At 34.9% G+C, this 16353-nt stretch overlaps 1 protein-coding gene across 1 annotated transcript; it reads left to right on the top strand.

Annotated features, from left to right (window-relative positions):
* The first annotated feature begins 1688 nt into the window (after positions 1-1688).
* On the top strand, positions 1689-3781 carry LOC141718664 (uncharacterized). Its single transcript, XM_074521045.1, has 2 exons — positions 1689-2272; positions 2371-3781. The coding sequence occupies exons 1-2, from the start codon at positions 1689-1691 to the stop codon at positions 3779-3781; spliced, it is 1995 nt and encodes a 664-aa protein (XP_074377146.1).
* The last annotated feature ends 12572 nt before the right edge of the window (positions 3782-16353 follow it).

The raw sequence follows: 16353 nt of genomic DNA, 5'->3' as shown, positions 1-16353 counted from the left end.
GGCAACCTCGTTACTTTGAGGTTATTGAAAAAATGTAAAGGAGTACACGCTGATGATGATTATATCAAGTCTATCATTTGTTGCACCTTCTTTGGATGAATTACTAAATTTTCAAAGTTCTTTACATCTAGTGCAAGAGTTTTTAGCATTTAATTAATTTGAGGTGCATAGCTCTTCCCTTCTACAAAAAATTTGGACTAATAAATTATATATCTAATACATCAACTTGCACTTCCATGAAATATTTTATTCCATCTAGACTAAAATATGGCAATTTCTTTGAAGAATTGTGGGTTCCATAATCGAATTTTTATGTAAGTTGTTCGATGTAATGATTCACCACATTAGTGCTAGCATTCTTTATTCTACGTGCATTTCTCAAGGTCAGGTTTCTTTCTTAATGGCTTAATGACCTTTTGGCCCTTAAAGTATGGGCCAATATACCTGCAAGCCCCAAAAGTATAAAGTCGTACCCTTTGACCCCTAGAATATTAAATATCATTCCCTTTAGCCCTTTTCGTGATTAAAACGACATATCGGACTAAATCAGAGGGTAAAATAGTCTTTATTGTAAAAAAGACTAAAGGAACGATACCTAATACTATAAAGGTTAAAAGGTATGGAAAATTGGCTTTTACTAAAATTGTTCCCTACTAATCAGTTGTTGATCCACAACTCCGTCTTTTGGTTTATTGTGATGGCCACCTGACTCCCCACTACTAGAAATAGTAGATACGACATCGGTCCTTAGACATCGGCATGTAATGCACCCGATGTTAAAATGCAGTTTAACATCGGTTTTGTAAAAAGCGATGTTGAATACGCATATTGACATCGGTTTCACTTAGTAGCCGTTGTCTATCTTCAGAAATTAAAAAGGCCACAAATTTGTTTTTAACTTTGACATCAGTTCATTTTGTTAACCGTTGTCTATGGGAATTTTATGTCATGTTAAATATTTTAGGTACACTGATGTAAATCAATGTTTTAGGTACATTGATGTAAATGTAAATGTTTCTGTTCTGTTTTTAATTATGTGTTTTCTGGGGGTTGTTCATACATATTAGTGTGTTTTGGGGGGGTTTTTTGGGGCTGCATTTGAACAGGTCTCAGATATGAACAAGTCTCTGCATTTCTTGTTTTGTATGATAGTCATTTCTCTGATATGAACAAGTCTCTGCATTCCTGATATGAACTATCTATTACTTGTGTTGTATTATAGTAATTGTTTTGTATAATTATCCTTCTCACAGATACAAGTAACAGATAATTTTAATTTATTTATTTATGGGCTGAATTTGTTTCAATACTCAAGTTCTCACTGAGTTTTATTTATGTGAAGGAAATTTAACAATTGTCTGGGCTGTGAATGTTGGAATTATTGGTTTTTAATTATGTGATATTTTCAAATATCTTGGTTTAATTTGTTTTAATTATCTTGGTTTAATTTAGTCTAGTTTATAAATTTAGTCTAGTTTTGTAATTAATTGGGTATATGTATAGGATCTTAGAGTAATGAATTAGTACTATAAATTATTATGATATCAAGGTATTTACTCCTTTCTAAGTTTATATAATTAATCCCTACAGTAACCAACACAAATTTGATATGACTTTTATTAAATAATTATAAATAGGTATGTGTTGGATTTTTAATATTTATAGTGGCTATCAGGTAGGGAAATTTGATGGATAAGACATGGATTTTGCAAGATAGGGATTCTTTAGCATTTGAAATGGGGGTGGAAAACTTTTTGATATATGATGAAGAAAATTCTGAAGATCGTAACAAAATTCCTTGCCCTTGTGGACGATGCGCCAATTTTAAAAAATTCTCTATAAAAACAATCAGGGGCCATATCTATGATAATGGCTTTTGTCTAGGTTATGTGCATTGGGTTTGGCACGGGGAGACTGCTTCTACGGGTCCTAAATCTTCAAGTGCTAGTTGTCCACCTGAAGAGCAAGCTCCAGACCCACCTCCTGAGCAAGCCTCTGATGAAGCGTCAGAGCAAGATCAGGAGCATGTCGCTGCTTCGGAAACTGTTGATGTTTGTGAAGCGGCATATAACTCGAGTCAATATGATAATGATTTATATCAGTTTAGGAGGTTCGTAGCCGATGCTGAGCAACCTCTATATGAGGGTAGTGACTGTACTAAGTTAGAGTCGATGTTGAAGTTGCATAACTGGAAATCTAGGTTTGGTATTACCGATAGTGCCTTCACTGACCTCCTTTCTTCTGTTGGGTCTCTACTTCCCAAAGATAATGTGTACCTAGTAATGCATATGAAGCAAAAAAAACCCTCTCCAATTTAGGTCTAGAGTATATAAAGTTCCATTCATGTCCGAATGACTGTGTACTGTACAGGGGTGTACATGCTGATGCAACCAAGTGTCCTAAGTGTCGACTTTCTCGGTGGAAGTTGACAAAGAAAGGTGAAGAGAGGATTAATCTTCCAGCCAAAGTCATGTGGTATTTTCCAATAATTCCTAGATTTAAACGTATGTTTAAATCTCCTTCCACCGCTAAACTAATGTGTTGGCATGCGCAACAGCGGACACAAGATGGTAAAATGCGACATCCAGCCGACTCTCCATCTTGGAAAAATATAGATTATAGGTGGCCATCCTTTGGTAGTGAACCGAGAAACCTTCGCTTGGCTTTATCGGCGGATGGTGTAAACCCGCACAATAATGGCCTATCTAATAGATATAGTTGCTGGCCAGTCATATTGGTGACTTACAATCTTCCTCCCTGGTTATGTATGAAAAGAAAATTTATGATGTTGTCGATATTGGTCCCTGGTCCGCATGAGCCTGGTAATAACATCGATATCTACTTACAACCGATGATTGATGATTTAAAAAAACTTTGGAAGGAAGGGGAACCAAATATGTATGACGCGTATAACAAATCATTTTTCACTTTAAAAGCAGTTTTAATGTGGACGATAAATGACTTCCCTGCTTACGCAAATTTATCTAGCTACGTTAATAAGGGTTATAAGTGTTGTCCAGTTTGTGGAGATGACACCGTAGCTAAATTTTTGACTCATAGTAGGAAAATGTGCTACCAAGGGCATCATCAATATTTGCCTCTACATCATCCTTATAGAAGGCAGAAGGCTGCTTTTAATGGACAACAAGAGTTTGGGCAGCCGCGTCGAACCCTATCCGGAGAAGAAGTGTTAGCAGAGAAAGAACAAATCAAATTTGAATTTGGGAAGAAAATGAAGAAGGCAAAGAAGGTTGAAAGTCCATGGAAGAAAAAGTCAGTATTTTTCGAGTTAGAATACTGGAAATTTCACCGTGTTAGGCACTGTATTGATGTCATGCATGTCGAGAAGAATGTATGTGATAGTCTGATTGGCACTTTACTAAATATGCGCCATAGGACAAAGGATAGTGCGGCAGCCCGTCGTGATATGATGGAAATGGGCGTTAGATCTGATTTGGCTCCCCAAGTAGGAGTAAAGAAAACCTATTTGCCTCCTTCTCCATTTACTTTGTCAAAGACAGAAAAAAGGACTTTCTTGTCATCATTAATGTCGATGAAACTTCCATACGGACATGCATCGAACATAAAAAATTGTGTTTCCATGCCTGATTTGAATATTTATGGGCTAAAATCACATGATTGCCACATTCTTCTCCAACAATTACTCTCGGTTGCAATACGCTCCGTTCTTCCGAAGCATGTTAGGGTCACAATTATTAGATTGTGTTTCTTTTTTAATGCTTTGTGCAACAAAGTAGTAGACGTGTCAAAACTGGATTAGCTGCAGTCAGATGTTATACTAATCTTGTGTGATCTAGAAAAGGTTTTCCATGCGTCATTTTTTGATGTAATGGTACATATAATAGTCCACTTGGTCCAGGAACTACGCTTATGTGGACCAGTATTTTATAGGTGGATGTATGCGTTTGAACGGTTTAATAAAGTACTAAAGAGTTATGTTCGAAACCGTTATTATCCCGAAGGTTGTATGGCAGAGAGTTACCTTGGAGAAGAGTCCGTAGAATTCTGCATCGAGTTTCTTAGTCAGAATTACTCCACTGCCGGTCTTCCAAAGGACCAAGATAATAAGATATCAGGTCCATTATCCGCTGTGATAATAAAATCAGTGGAAGAGAAGGAGCGAGATGAAGCACATCTACATATCCTTCTAAACAACGCTGAAGTGTTTCCATATATTCTGTAAGTTTATGCAGTTTGTTGTTTTCAATTCCTCATTATCCAGTAATTAGTCTTGTAATGTGTCTTTAATATATCATTCCATATGCATTTTTCAGAATGTATAAGGAATATCTTGAAGAAATTCACCGAGGGAAAAGAAAAAGCTTACATTGGCTCATGAGAGAGCACAATCGGCTCTTTGCTGATTGGTTTCAAAACAAATTCAGTGTTGTATTAGGTTCTTTGATCTGTAGTGTAATGACGACTATTAGCTATTTAGGATTTAAAATTACTTATCATATCTGTAGGTGAATGATGAACTAAGGGAGAACAACAAAGGTGTTTCAGATACGATAAGATGGCTCGCAGCCAAGCCATCATTTTCAGTACTAACTTATCAAGGTTATCTAGTGAATGGAGTGCGATATTTTACAAAGGAACGAGATGACATACGCGTTGTTCAAAATAGCGGGGTGTCTGTCATTGCTAAAGTGGTCCAGGTTTCTAGTGCCAAGGACTTGAACCCCGTAGAAAGTGATTTGACATTTTACGGTATCATACAAGAGATATGGGAATTAGACTACCATGCATTCAAAGCTCCCTTGTTCCTGTGTAAATGGGCAAGTAATGATAAAGGAATAAGGGTTGATGATCTTGGATTCACACTTGTGGATTTTAGTCGACAAGGTCACAAAAAAGATAAATATGTTTCTGTTGACCAAGTCAAGCAAGTATTTTACCTTGAAGATCCCGTTGATGCTACCTGGTCTATTATTCTGTCCTCCACAACTCGAGACTACCAAGAATTGTATAATAAAGATGATTTAGGAGACACGATCATGGAACATCCCCCATTCTGCACTGAAATCCCCGCAACTGATGTCACTACTGATGATGTCGCTCATACTGCTAGACCTAATGTTGAGGGAATTTGGATTAAAAATACTGCTACTAAAACTCCTGCACCTAATGTCGTTACTGACTGATGATGTAGCTTTATGTAAAATATATATCTAAATGGGAATTTGAATGACTGAATGAACCATATATATTTGCCTTTAATTGTGTTATAATGTGTAAAATATATTGTTAATTTTTTTTTCTTTTGTTTTGCATTGTTATAATCATATAAGTAGTTCATCCATAATTACTGATTGATGGCATTATTTTTTCTTTAATTATTTTGCATTATTTAATTGTACTTCTATAAAATACTTTAGAGTTATTTCGGATGTGATTAATTACTGATTGCAGTTTAGGTAAATTATTGTTCTTGTATAGTTGTATTCGTACTTGCTGATTTTACAATTTATTATTTATCCTTGACTGTAATTAATGACGGACTGAAAATATATTGTTCAACTGATGGCTTTATTATTCAATTTAATGCAGACTAAGGGAGCAAAATGGCAAAGAAGCAAAAAGCCAAGAAAGTAATTTTCGAAGAAAATGACAGGAAGAATAACTTTGAAAAGGTTGATGATGAGATTGTTCCTGATGTCAAAACTTCAGAGACTTGTAATGAAAAGTTGGTTCAAGTCCCTCCACAATATCAAACTCAAAGTAGTTGTGAAGAAACGATGACCACTTCTGAATCTGCTCCTAAAAAAGGCTAGGAGGTGCGCGTGGTGTTTCAGCTCTTCACAAAGTAGTGGTGAAGAAAGCTCGGGGAAAGAAATTTAAAGTTAGATACAATGATTTTGGAGTTCCCATCGGAAATACCAGGCCTACTTTACAGTCTTACATAGGAATGCTCGCAAGGACAATGATTCCAATCGACACTGAAAACTGGCCAAAAGTGGATTGTGATCTAAAAGCAAAATTATGGGATGATGTCTAGGAAAATTATATCCCTTGTTGACTTCTTCATTTTATTTAAATTGTGACTGTAAATTATGTGACTAATTTATATTATGTAACTCTTTAGGACACATTCAAAATTGCCCCAGAAAGTGAGAAGCTTGTGCTACAATCGGCAGGTGAAAAATGGAGGCAGTTTAAAGCTGATTTAACTGCAAAATATGTGATGCCATTTATTGGAAAAAAGAAGAAATTGATGAAGCCTCCGAAGAAATATGCGTTTGTTGGTAAAGAACCTTGGAAGAAATTTGTTGCAGAGAGGACGAGCCCCAAATGGCTGGTATGAATATATTCTACTAATAAAATATAAATGATTGCCATTTTACTTGCTAAATGATTAAATAGATTTTGGTTAAATAATATTTATTAATTTTTACTAATTTATTTTGGTGCAGGAACAACGTAAGTTACAGAGCAATAGAGCGGGTAAACGGAAATATCATCACCGCTTGTCAAGGAAGGGGTATATTGGTTTGCGAGAAAAAGAAGTAAGAACCATATCTATTTGGCTTTGCAATTCTAAGTTTTAAGGGAGTTTAAACATTTTCTCTTTTTTAACAGATAAAGAAAGGGAACTTAAAGCGGAAAGAGAAACCTGATCGTGCAATTTTTTCGTGGAAGGCTAGGATGCCAAAGAATCCTGATGAGCTTACTGAAGAGCAAGCGGAAATAAATGCGAGAATTGTAAGTGATATTTTTAATACTGCATTCCCTTCAAAGATAATTGCATCATAAATAATGCACTAATTGTTTGTATTTATTTTACAGGCTGAGTTACTTGAAATGAAGGAGAAGGGTGAATTTGTTCCACATGGAACAGAAGATGTGTTGACTACGGCACTTCAGCTCCTGAGCATGCAGGAAGGGTTCGAGGGGTTGGAGGCTTTGTCACTCCAACAGCATTCTTCAATTTGCCGAAAGCGAAAAAGACTAAAATTACCAAGGCAGAGTTGTTGGATCAGTTGGAAAGAAATCAGTGGGAGATGGCTGAACTTAAGGCCTTGGTTAATGCTTCGAATGGTCACTCTCCTATGTTCTCTGACAAATCAAGTTATCAAGTACCTGTTAATAAAGAGGGAGCTGCTGATAAGCGGAATGTTGGAGTTGCTGTTAAACCGCTGAGTGCCAAACAGTTGTTGGTAAATGATGAAGACTTTGTTGGTTTTGACCCCTCTCCTCCGAGCGGAAAGAAGGTAAAATATTATTAAGATCTACGAGATATATGCCTACAGACTTGGGATTTATGCAATAAAATTAAATTGATCCCTCACTATAATGTAGGGTCCACAGTCATGTGAGCTTGCACTGGATTGCATAGAGAACAAGGTTGCTTTTGGAACAGTTTTTGATGATCACGAAGAGATGAATGTTTCAGTACACGGAGTGCCTCTAAAGCCCGGACATGTTCGTGTGTCGGTTGACGGACACATCCAGCCAGAGGCATCGGTTCCAGTGCCCATACCTGGTGAAATTGAGGTTGTACGCCAAGCAGTTGGCTCTCACGTAGCATGGCCTCGTGAATTGATCATCTACCCTACTGTGGCGGTATGTTATATAAAAATTATGTCAATATACTCTGAATTGATTGTTGCATTCTATAGTAGTTATGTCAATAATAACCGATTATTTTTGTTTTATTTAATTCTGTGTAGAAAAAGAAAAAGGAAGTGTTGCAGGGGCAGTCTAAGCGAAAAGATGAGTTGCAGAAACTTCAAGATGATTATAGAAAAATGAAGCTAAACAAGAATGTGCCAAAGCAGTACAAGGTGTTATACAAACATGCTGCAGTCTTCATGAAAGCCACTGGGGAGTCAATACCAATTCCGTGTGATTCAGACGTGTTTGGGACTGAGAAAATAATTTATATATTGCATGAAAATGTGAAAGCATTGTTGGAGTTCGATATGATTGGCCAAGCTGCAATATCTGCTTATATGGCGTAAGTTAATTTTTTATCGTTATATATTCAATATTCATGTTTTATACGGATATTATAAGTAATATAATTCACTCCCTGGTAGGCTCTTGCAAAGACTGATTAAGATTGAGAGGAAGAATGATGATGTGGTCTTATATGGATTTTTCGATCCAGGAGCTACATTTACGTTGAACAAATCTTTTCATTCTTATTTTGTTAATCGGTTGAAAGAGAGTAGTCCCTATCGCATGTACTTCATGCCACATAATCATAAGTAAGTATTTTTAACTTAGACATGCTTTTACAAATTAATATATTTAGGTAGTTTTTTTAAAATTTCTGACTTGTGTTTTTCTTTTTTCTTTTTTATAAACATAGTTGCCACTGGATTTTGGTTGTAATTTGGGATGGCGACATTTATATTCTGAACCCTCTGCCACATCCAACACATTTTGATGAGTTGGAAAAATCATTAACAGAGTAATATATTTCTGTTAATTACTATATATAAATATATATATATAGTAAATATTCTCCCTTTTGAAAAATAATCATGTATATTATTGTTGTTCTGCAATGTAGAGCGATGAAATCCTACAATGCTCAAACTGGAATTGGAAATAAAGCTCCTCAGATAAAGAATCTTCTTGTAAGTTTTTTGTATTTTTTTATCAATTTGTAATTTTAATTAATTTCTGGTGCTAATTCAGATTTTATATTCTAACAGGGATCTCCCAAACAACCAGGAGGGGTTGAATGTGGCTATGTTATAATATGATACATGAAAGATATCATTGCTGATAAGGAGCTATCTTTTACTACCAAGGTATATATGCAAATCATTTCCGATAGATGGCATGTAGAATTTTTTTTGTGTAGTTTTTCAGGACAGAGAAATATGAGTGCCATTTTTATTATCAGTTTTTATTATTAGTGATTTTCAGATGGATCTTGTTTTTATTAGTGATAAGGAACTATCTGGTATATAGTTTTGGATTAACGAAGAAAATTGCGGTTAAATATAGAAAAGGTCCTCTTCTGGTTAAATTATAAATAGTTGGTTCTGTTTATTTTTAATTATACATATGACAATTCTGGTTAATAATATTCTGGTTGCTAATTTTTACGTGTGTTTTATAGTGGGCAGCCAAAACTCGAAAGTCCTACACAAGGCAGGAGCTGGATGAGGTGCGGATGGAGGTGCTTGAATTTATCCAAGACAAGATATAAAAATGATAAGTATCTATATATATAGCTTTCCTCTGAACTATGTGAATTGATATTGTGTTTGCTGGTGGTTGGTGGTTAATTAAGGGATGTTTGGTGACAATTACATCCATCATTCTGATTTATGTTTGGAATTGTCGAAATTTGACAAGTGGTACATATTAACTAGTCAAACATGTTTTGAATGTTGGATGTAATAACTAGAGAATTCGGGTTTTATTATTTTTAGTTGGGATGTTTATTTTAGACTTGGAATGTAATGTCCGAATTGAGCTCTTGTTGGATTGAATGTTAGTAAATTTGGTATCAATGTATACCTCTATATTTTTACAAATTTGGTTGGATGTATTGCATATTGTTGGTATTTTTCTGGTTGAAAATGCAATTGGTTCCCTGGGCTATTAATAGTACCAGGATGGCATATGCAATTTACACTACATATATTAACATCAGAATGGTAATTTAAAACCGATGTAAAAATGAACAAAAGACATCAGGTGAAACAATATTAAAAGAAAAAGAACTACAAAAACCAATGTCAAATAGTCATTTGACATCAGTTCTGTAAAAAAATCAATGTATTTTAAGCCAAATAACATCAAATTTTCAATAGCTGATGTCTTAAATTTTACAATATTAAAGATTAAACATCGGTTAGAAAAAAACACTGATGTTAAACAAAAGGATTTAACATCACCAAATGAACGAAACCGATGTCTAACCCATTATTTTACATCGGTTCATAAAAGTACCCGATGTCTGATGGACCATTTCACATCGGTCAGACAACATAACCAATGTCTGATCTAGATTTTCACATCGGTTTGTTTGAAAGATTTTTAAAAAAATATCTTTTAGAGCTTGTAGGTTTCATGTTTTAATGGATAATTACCCCATAATATACTCATATTCACCTAGAAATACTGTAATATAAGCTGAAATTTGTTGCAAAGACATCAGAATTATTCTTAAAACCGATGTATAGCACTGTAATAGACATCGGCTGTGAACCGATGTCAAAGCCTGATGACATTTAACATCACACGCGAAGACATCGGTTCAGTTTTTTTTTAACATCGGTTCAGAACCGATGTCTGATCCCATATTTTTAGTAGTGCCCAAAGCTAACATATATTACACTTCTCGGTAGTTGTGCATCGAGCCAAGTTAAGCAGCTCATCTTTTCTTTCTAAAGACTATTTGTGGAATGAGCATATGGAGACTTTATGGATGCTGCAAGTTTTGTGTTGTAGATTGAATGTAGAGCACCAATAACATAAAAGTTACCCAAGAACGGGAGGCCGATTGGCCCAGGTGAAAGCTTTGTTCTAGCATATAAACCAAGAAGATATTGTACAAAGATCAAGAAAAATAAAGAAAATATTAATAAGACATAAGGTTCCATTTTTGTTGAGTGCCCATTACCCAAATACCTCAATCTCTACTTCTTATACCACCAGTACTAGCTTGTGGTTAAATAACCATAATGTGACGTGCATGTTTTGTGCATGCAACCTGTAGTTTTGTCTTCAGCACTTCAGCTGAGATTCTTTTCGAGAGAAGTAGGTTCCCAAACCATGACAACGGATACCATTGTTGTCTTTTGGTTATATCATTTGAATACCATCATGTGTCAATAAACATTGCCTAATGACAATGATCGCAAGTTCTCTCTGTGAAGTGAGAGACGAGAATACATATATCATAAATGAGTGAACATAATACATATATCACACCTTGAAGTGTACAAAATAGCTCATACAAAGCATATATAAACCTCTATACAATGATCGAACATGATGGACTAAAGACTGTATCCTCAGTATATAAGATCAATCTGGACAGCCTATGAGGCTTATCCTCAATCTTGCGGGTAACAAAATACACTAATATAGCAGCTCCTCCTAAACTGTGACAAATCAAACATATCTTATAGGGTTGTCTGACAAAAGAAAAGTATCTTTTTTATTTCATATCTAGTTTTTCACAGCTAGTTAACTGAAGATATTATAATAAAATAGTAGTTTACAATTAGAAAACCATCTGACGTAGGACTTAAAGGAGGAGATTCCCGTGAAAAGATCAAGTACAACCTTTTCACCCTTGTATCCGTCGCTTGTTATGTTGGAAATACACATTTTTAATTTCTTGCAGGTCATGACATTTTGTTAAAGTTTTATGCTTACTTAAAGCAACTCAGAGTGTCTCAAATTATGCAAATTTGTCCTACTTCTGCAGATGCTCATTGAGCAATGCAGTAGACGGATAAGATAGGCTGATGTAAGAGGGCTGATGGGTATGGCAGCTGAGCATAAAGCAAACATTTGATGTTTGCAGTTTTGGTTTGTGAGCAAATACGGACATTTATATTTTGTTATCGGAAGCACTTATGTTTAATCTTTTTCTCGAGGTGGAAGGTAAAACTACAAACCTATTCAGTTAATAGATATTTTGGACACTAGATGACGTTTGACACTAATGCATCAAATATCTATCATTAAAATTAATTTTAAGGTTTGACACTCAGCTCTTTTCACTTCATGAATCTTTTCTATCAAAGCTAGTATATCCTCCATATGGTTCCTTCTGGCCGCTATAGTATCAAATATCGTTCCTTTTAGCCGTTTTGTAGAATAAAGACTATTTTACCCTCCAATTTAGTCTGATATATTGTTTTAATCACGAAAATGGCTAAAGGGAACGATATTTAATAGTCTAGGGGTCAAAGGGTACGACTCCATACTTTTAGGGCTGGTAGGTACATTGGCCCATACTTGGGCCAAAAGGTGTTTAAGACTTCTTAAATATTTATCATGTCCGGAAAAATGACCCTCATGTTAGTTAGATTTATGTCCATCTTAGACAATAACTGTTACCTCTTGGGATGCCAGCTTCAAACTGATTTTTTTGTTTAAATGGTTTATTTAGAGTTACAAAGGTTACGTTCTTTAACCTCTATATGAAATTCCATATAATTTGAGTTTTTGCATCGTATAATTTCTGGTGATAAGATTAGTTAAAAATCTAAAGAATACTAAAGTATCTTATAATCTACTATCTTGTATTGATCATAATATTTTTCTGACAATAGTAAGTGAAAAAATACAAGTTGGGATGTACAGAGGTGCTAAAAGAAGAAATGTTGTAGTACAGGCTTTACGTGTACTTTTTGTATATTGCATAGTACATGCTAATGAGGCTATTTAGAGAATATAATCTTTTAGTCCCGTTTTCTCTCCGTTATTCGGTGCACCCTATCCTTCCTAAAACTGGTCGGATTTTTTTAACTTCCCACCTTTCTTTTTCTCAAACGCCCAACTAACCTCAACCTTTTCAGAACGTGAATGACAGAGGTATGAAGATGTCCAATTTTGTTGATCCATTTGGGACCTTGCAGTTTCTATTCTTCGTGGGTGCCTTGCATGGAGGGGACTTGCAGCAAGCAGAAAGATGTTGAGGCACACAGGCTAGCCCCACAGCATCTCATTTTGCTTAATTGTAGAAATACATCTACTTTTCTCTGCTTATTATTTTTTTTGTTCTTTCACCTCACCTAAAATAACTTCCTTTTATATTCTTTAGCGTCCAGATTCTACTTCAAATTCTGGTCAACCGCCGACTAGGGTGGGACTGACAAAGTCACTCTAGTCTAAATGAATAACATCACTCTTGAAATTGGTTTAATTCAACACACGATTTTGCAATTATGGCATCCTGGTAACATAAGCTGGAATCAAGAAACCTAATGGCATCGACTTTGGTTAATAGAAGATTGTTTAAGCGACTTTTAATGAGTACACTATAATTTGCTAAATAATTTGAGCACAAAAGTTGGGAGATAATGGAGAGTCTGCAAAGATAACATAATAGATTGAGTAGGGTCGACACAGTTTATATATGTGACATTAATAACACTGGCAATAATGATATTTTGGTACTACACATGTGTCCGATTATGTGTATAAGTGAAAGGTAACTAGTAACAACTCAAGATAAGGATACCTCTTTATCTCCATCTATTATATTTGAAGCCAATTTACAAGACATGGAAATTAATTCACAAAGCTTTAACTTATTCACAGATACATAAGATAGATAGGGAAAGAACAATTTTATGTGAATATAACCAAAAAAATCTTGATTAACTATACTACAACAGAAATTTACAATAAGATTTTGAATAGGCAAATATTTTTTCCAAATGTGTATTCTATCCGGTGGCAAGTTTAGTTATCAAAAAGAATTTCTAAAATAGGAGAAGAATGGTTAGAAGTGGAATAGATGAGCATATGAATTCAAATAGACTTAAAAGATAGTAGAGCGTACGTGAGGATCGGAGAAGACTATAGAGTGTAGACCGTAGATGTGGAGGTTAATTGTAAGAGCCATGTGTTAAGTGCTCCAAAAAAAGACTTAACAAAGATAAATGTTATTTCCACATGAACTTTCATAAATAACAACATAGACCCTCAAGTTTATAAATATTACTAAATAGTAACATGAAATTTGCTTCACATCAATCGGACAAATATTTATAATCTTTCTTGTCTATTCTGTATAGCTTTCAATCTATTTCATACATTAAAACATGTTTGAACACATGAAGTCTAAGTAGATATATACAAATATAATGACATACGTCTTAAAATTGAGGGGGATTACAAAGACTATGAATGTTACAATTTAAAAAAATGATAAATTTGAGTATTTTATTACGTTAATGTGGCCTAGTATGACAAAGGAGAAGTTCAAAAAATAAAAAAGTTGAATTGGAATAGAAAGCAAAACATGGACGAAAATGGAGCCTTCTTTAAATTATTGCATAACAACAACTTCAATATTTTCTCCTCGTATATCATGAGTTCAATATTTTCCAATACAAGATTATATGAATATCTAATTGTATATGTGTAGTTATCAATCTTAATATCATGCGTGTGTTATGAGTTTTAAATCATGGTTAGTTTGTTTTTCTAAAAGTACAAATAATTATGCATTATCTGGGCAGGAAAGTGTTAAAAGTCTTTCTTTTTTTTCCAAAAAAATGTGCTACGATTTTATAAGCAAATACAACTCTAGTAAGAATCCCCTCCGGAAATTCTATTCATCGTGAGGTCATTTAACTTCTTTTACATGTATGCATTTCCTAAATCCTTCCTCTAAAAACATGGTTTGCGAGACCCTGGAAAAAATCTGCACAAATATTTTGCTTTTTAGGTCAATTGGCAAATGCGAACTGGCCAAAACTGCATATATACTTAGTTTCATTCTTACATGGCTTTGAAAAAAAATATTATACAATTTCAGGTTTATTTTTAATATCTTCTCATAACCTCATCTTTTCAACAAAGAAAATTTCTTCTTGATGGTGCACACTAGATATGAACACTCTAGAGTTGCTTACAAAGAAGCTTACATGTGAGCAGACAACTGATGGACAAGGTATCTTCCCGTTCGATCAGGACGGCCTCCAAAAGTAACTAAATGTTGGACGCGATATTAATGGCTGACACCATGGCCCTGCAAAAAAATTTAATATTTTCAATCGATTTACAAAAATTTGAAGACTTAGATTATTAAATCATATGAGCAATAAAGATCTTGGTTATATTGAGTATCACCCATAATAGGAGGTGGTGCTCTCTGGATATGTGAAGAATATCGAATAGGATCCTCAATAGGAAAAGGTGGTAGTGGAGTGGGGCATGACCGAGGATTAGGTGGAAGTTGGGGCTTTGGTGAAAGAGGCAAAGGGGGAGGGGGAGGAGGAGAATCAGGTGGTGATGGTGGTGACAAAGGGGGAGGAGGAGGATGAGGAGGAGAATCAGGTGGTAATGGTGGTAAGTTGCTTTCCCTTCCATCTGAACCGTTCCCGTGAGCAGAATTTTCCTTTTCATCCTTGTGGTTGACCGAGACATCCTTCATTTTGAGCTCCTGATTGCACGATATCTTATGGATTTCATCTTCTTCAGCAGACATGTGTGAAAGCAAATGGCCAAGGACAGCAACATTGCTGTGTGAAAAACTAAGAATGAGTAACTAAGAATGTAAGACTCAGTGAAATTTGAGGTTGATGTTAAAACCCAACACCGGTTGACAAAAACCAAGCACATGTATATCTTTTCACAAAATTCAACTTTCCTAACAGGGCTGATTGGCATACTTGGAAATTATATGGCTCATAAGAAAAATTCTTATGAAATTTTAATTTGAAGATAATCAAAGGATTAAATTAAATATTTTAAGATTGTTAAAAATTTAAGCCGAAAATAAAAAATATTGAGGTTATCCAGATCTAAAAAACAAAAAAGGCATCTTATGAATGAAAGAACAGAGTAATATGAAGGAAATTGCATAAAATATGTTTATTACACTTGGTATGGAAATGAACTGTAATGGGTAAAATAGTCCATAATTAATTAAAAATTGTGTTATTTTTTGTGGTGAATGTATCTAATTACACTTTTAAGCTATGAGAACAAGTTAGTAGTTAAATAACTGCCAATAAAAATTATGCCAATTAGGAAGGAGATATTGTTGGGTTTTTAATTTAAGCTTGTTATTTTATTTAATGTAAGTTTCTTTTTACACATGCACGTGCCTGTTACTGCTGCATGTCTAGAGATCAGCTTGTGGAATTAGTCTTCACGTAGTAGAGATTTTATAGGAGTCCAGAGAAATAATCGTGTGTTTCAGTCGTGTTAGGAGAATCAGTTGTGTCCCTGGTTTATAGCCATTATCAGCTAAACCAATCTCTTATATTGTACTGTTCTTCTTTTGAAATAAAACAGACGCTTACTAGTGCATCTATCTTGTTTTCTCTCAGATAAAGAAACACTTATATATATAAACTGGTATATACAGGTGCTATTTTTAACATTCTGGTATCAGAGCTAGCAACCTGTGAATGCCCAAATATATGCCAAGAATGACTACGATTGAGACAAGCAAAGTAAAGGAAGGTGCAGTCAGTTTGAGCTATCCCATGCTATCAAGAGGAAACTACACAGCATGGTCTTTAAAGATGAAAGTGTTTATGCAGGCACACGGTGTTTGGGATGCAGTGGAGCCAAAAGACGATACGGCGAAGGTCGAGGACATAATGGACAAGATCGCACTCGCTGCGATATATCAAGCCATACCTGAGGACATTCTCTTGTCCGTTGCTG

This window comes from Apium graveolens, chromosome 1 (genome assembly GCF_009905375.1).
Source record: "Apium graveolens cultivar Ventura chromosome 1, ASM990537v1, whole genome shotgun sequence".
NCBI classification, from domain to species: domain Eukaryota; kingdom Viridiplantae; phylum Streptophyta; class Magnoliopsida; order Apiales; family Apiaceae; genus Apium; species Apium graveolens.
The sequence above is the reverse complement of the archived record's forward strand: the minus strand, read 5'-3'. Positions and strand labels throughout refer to the sequence as shown.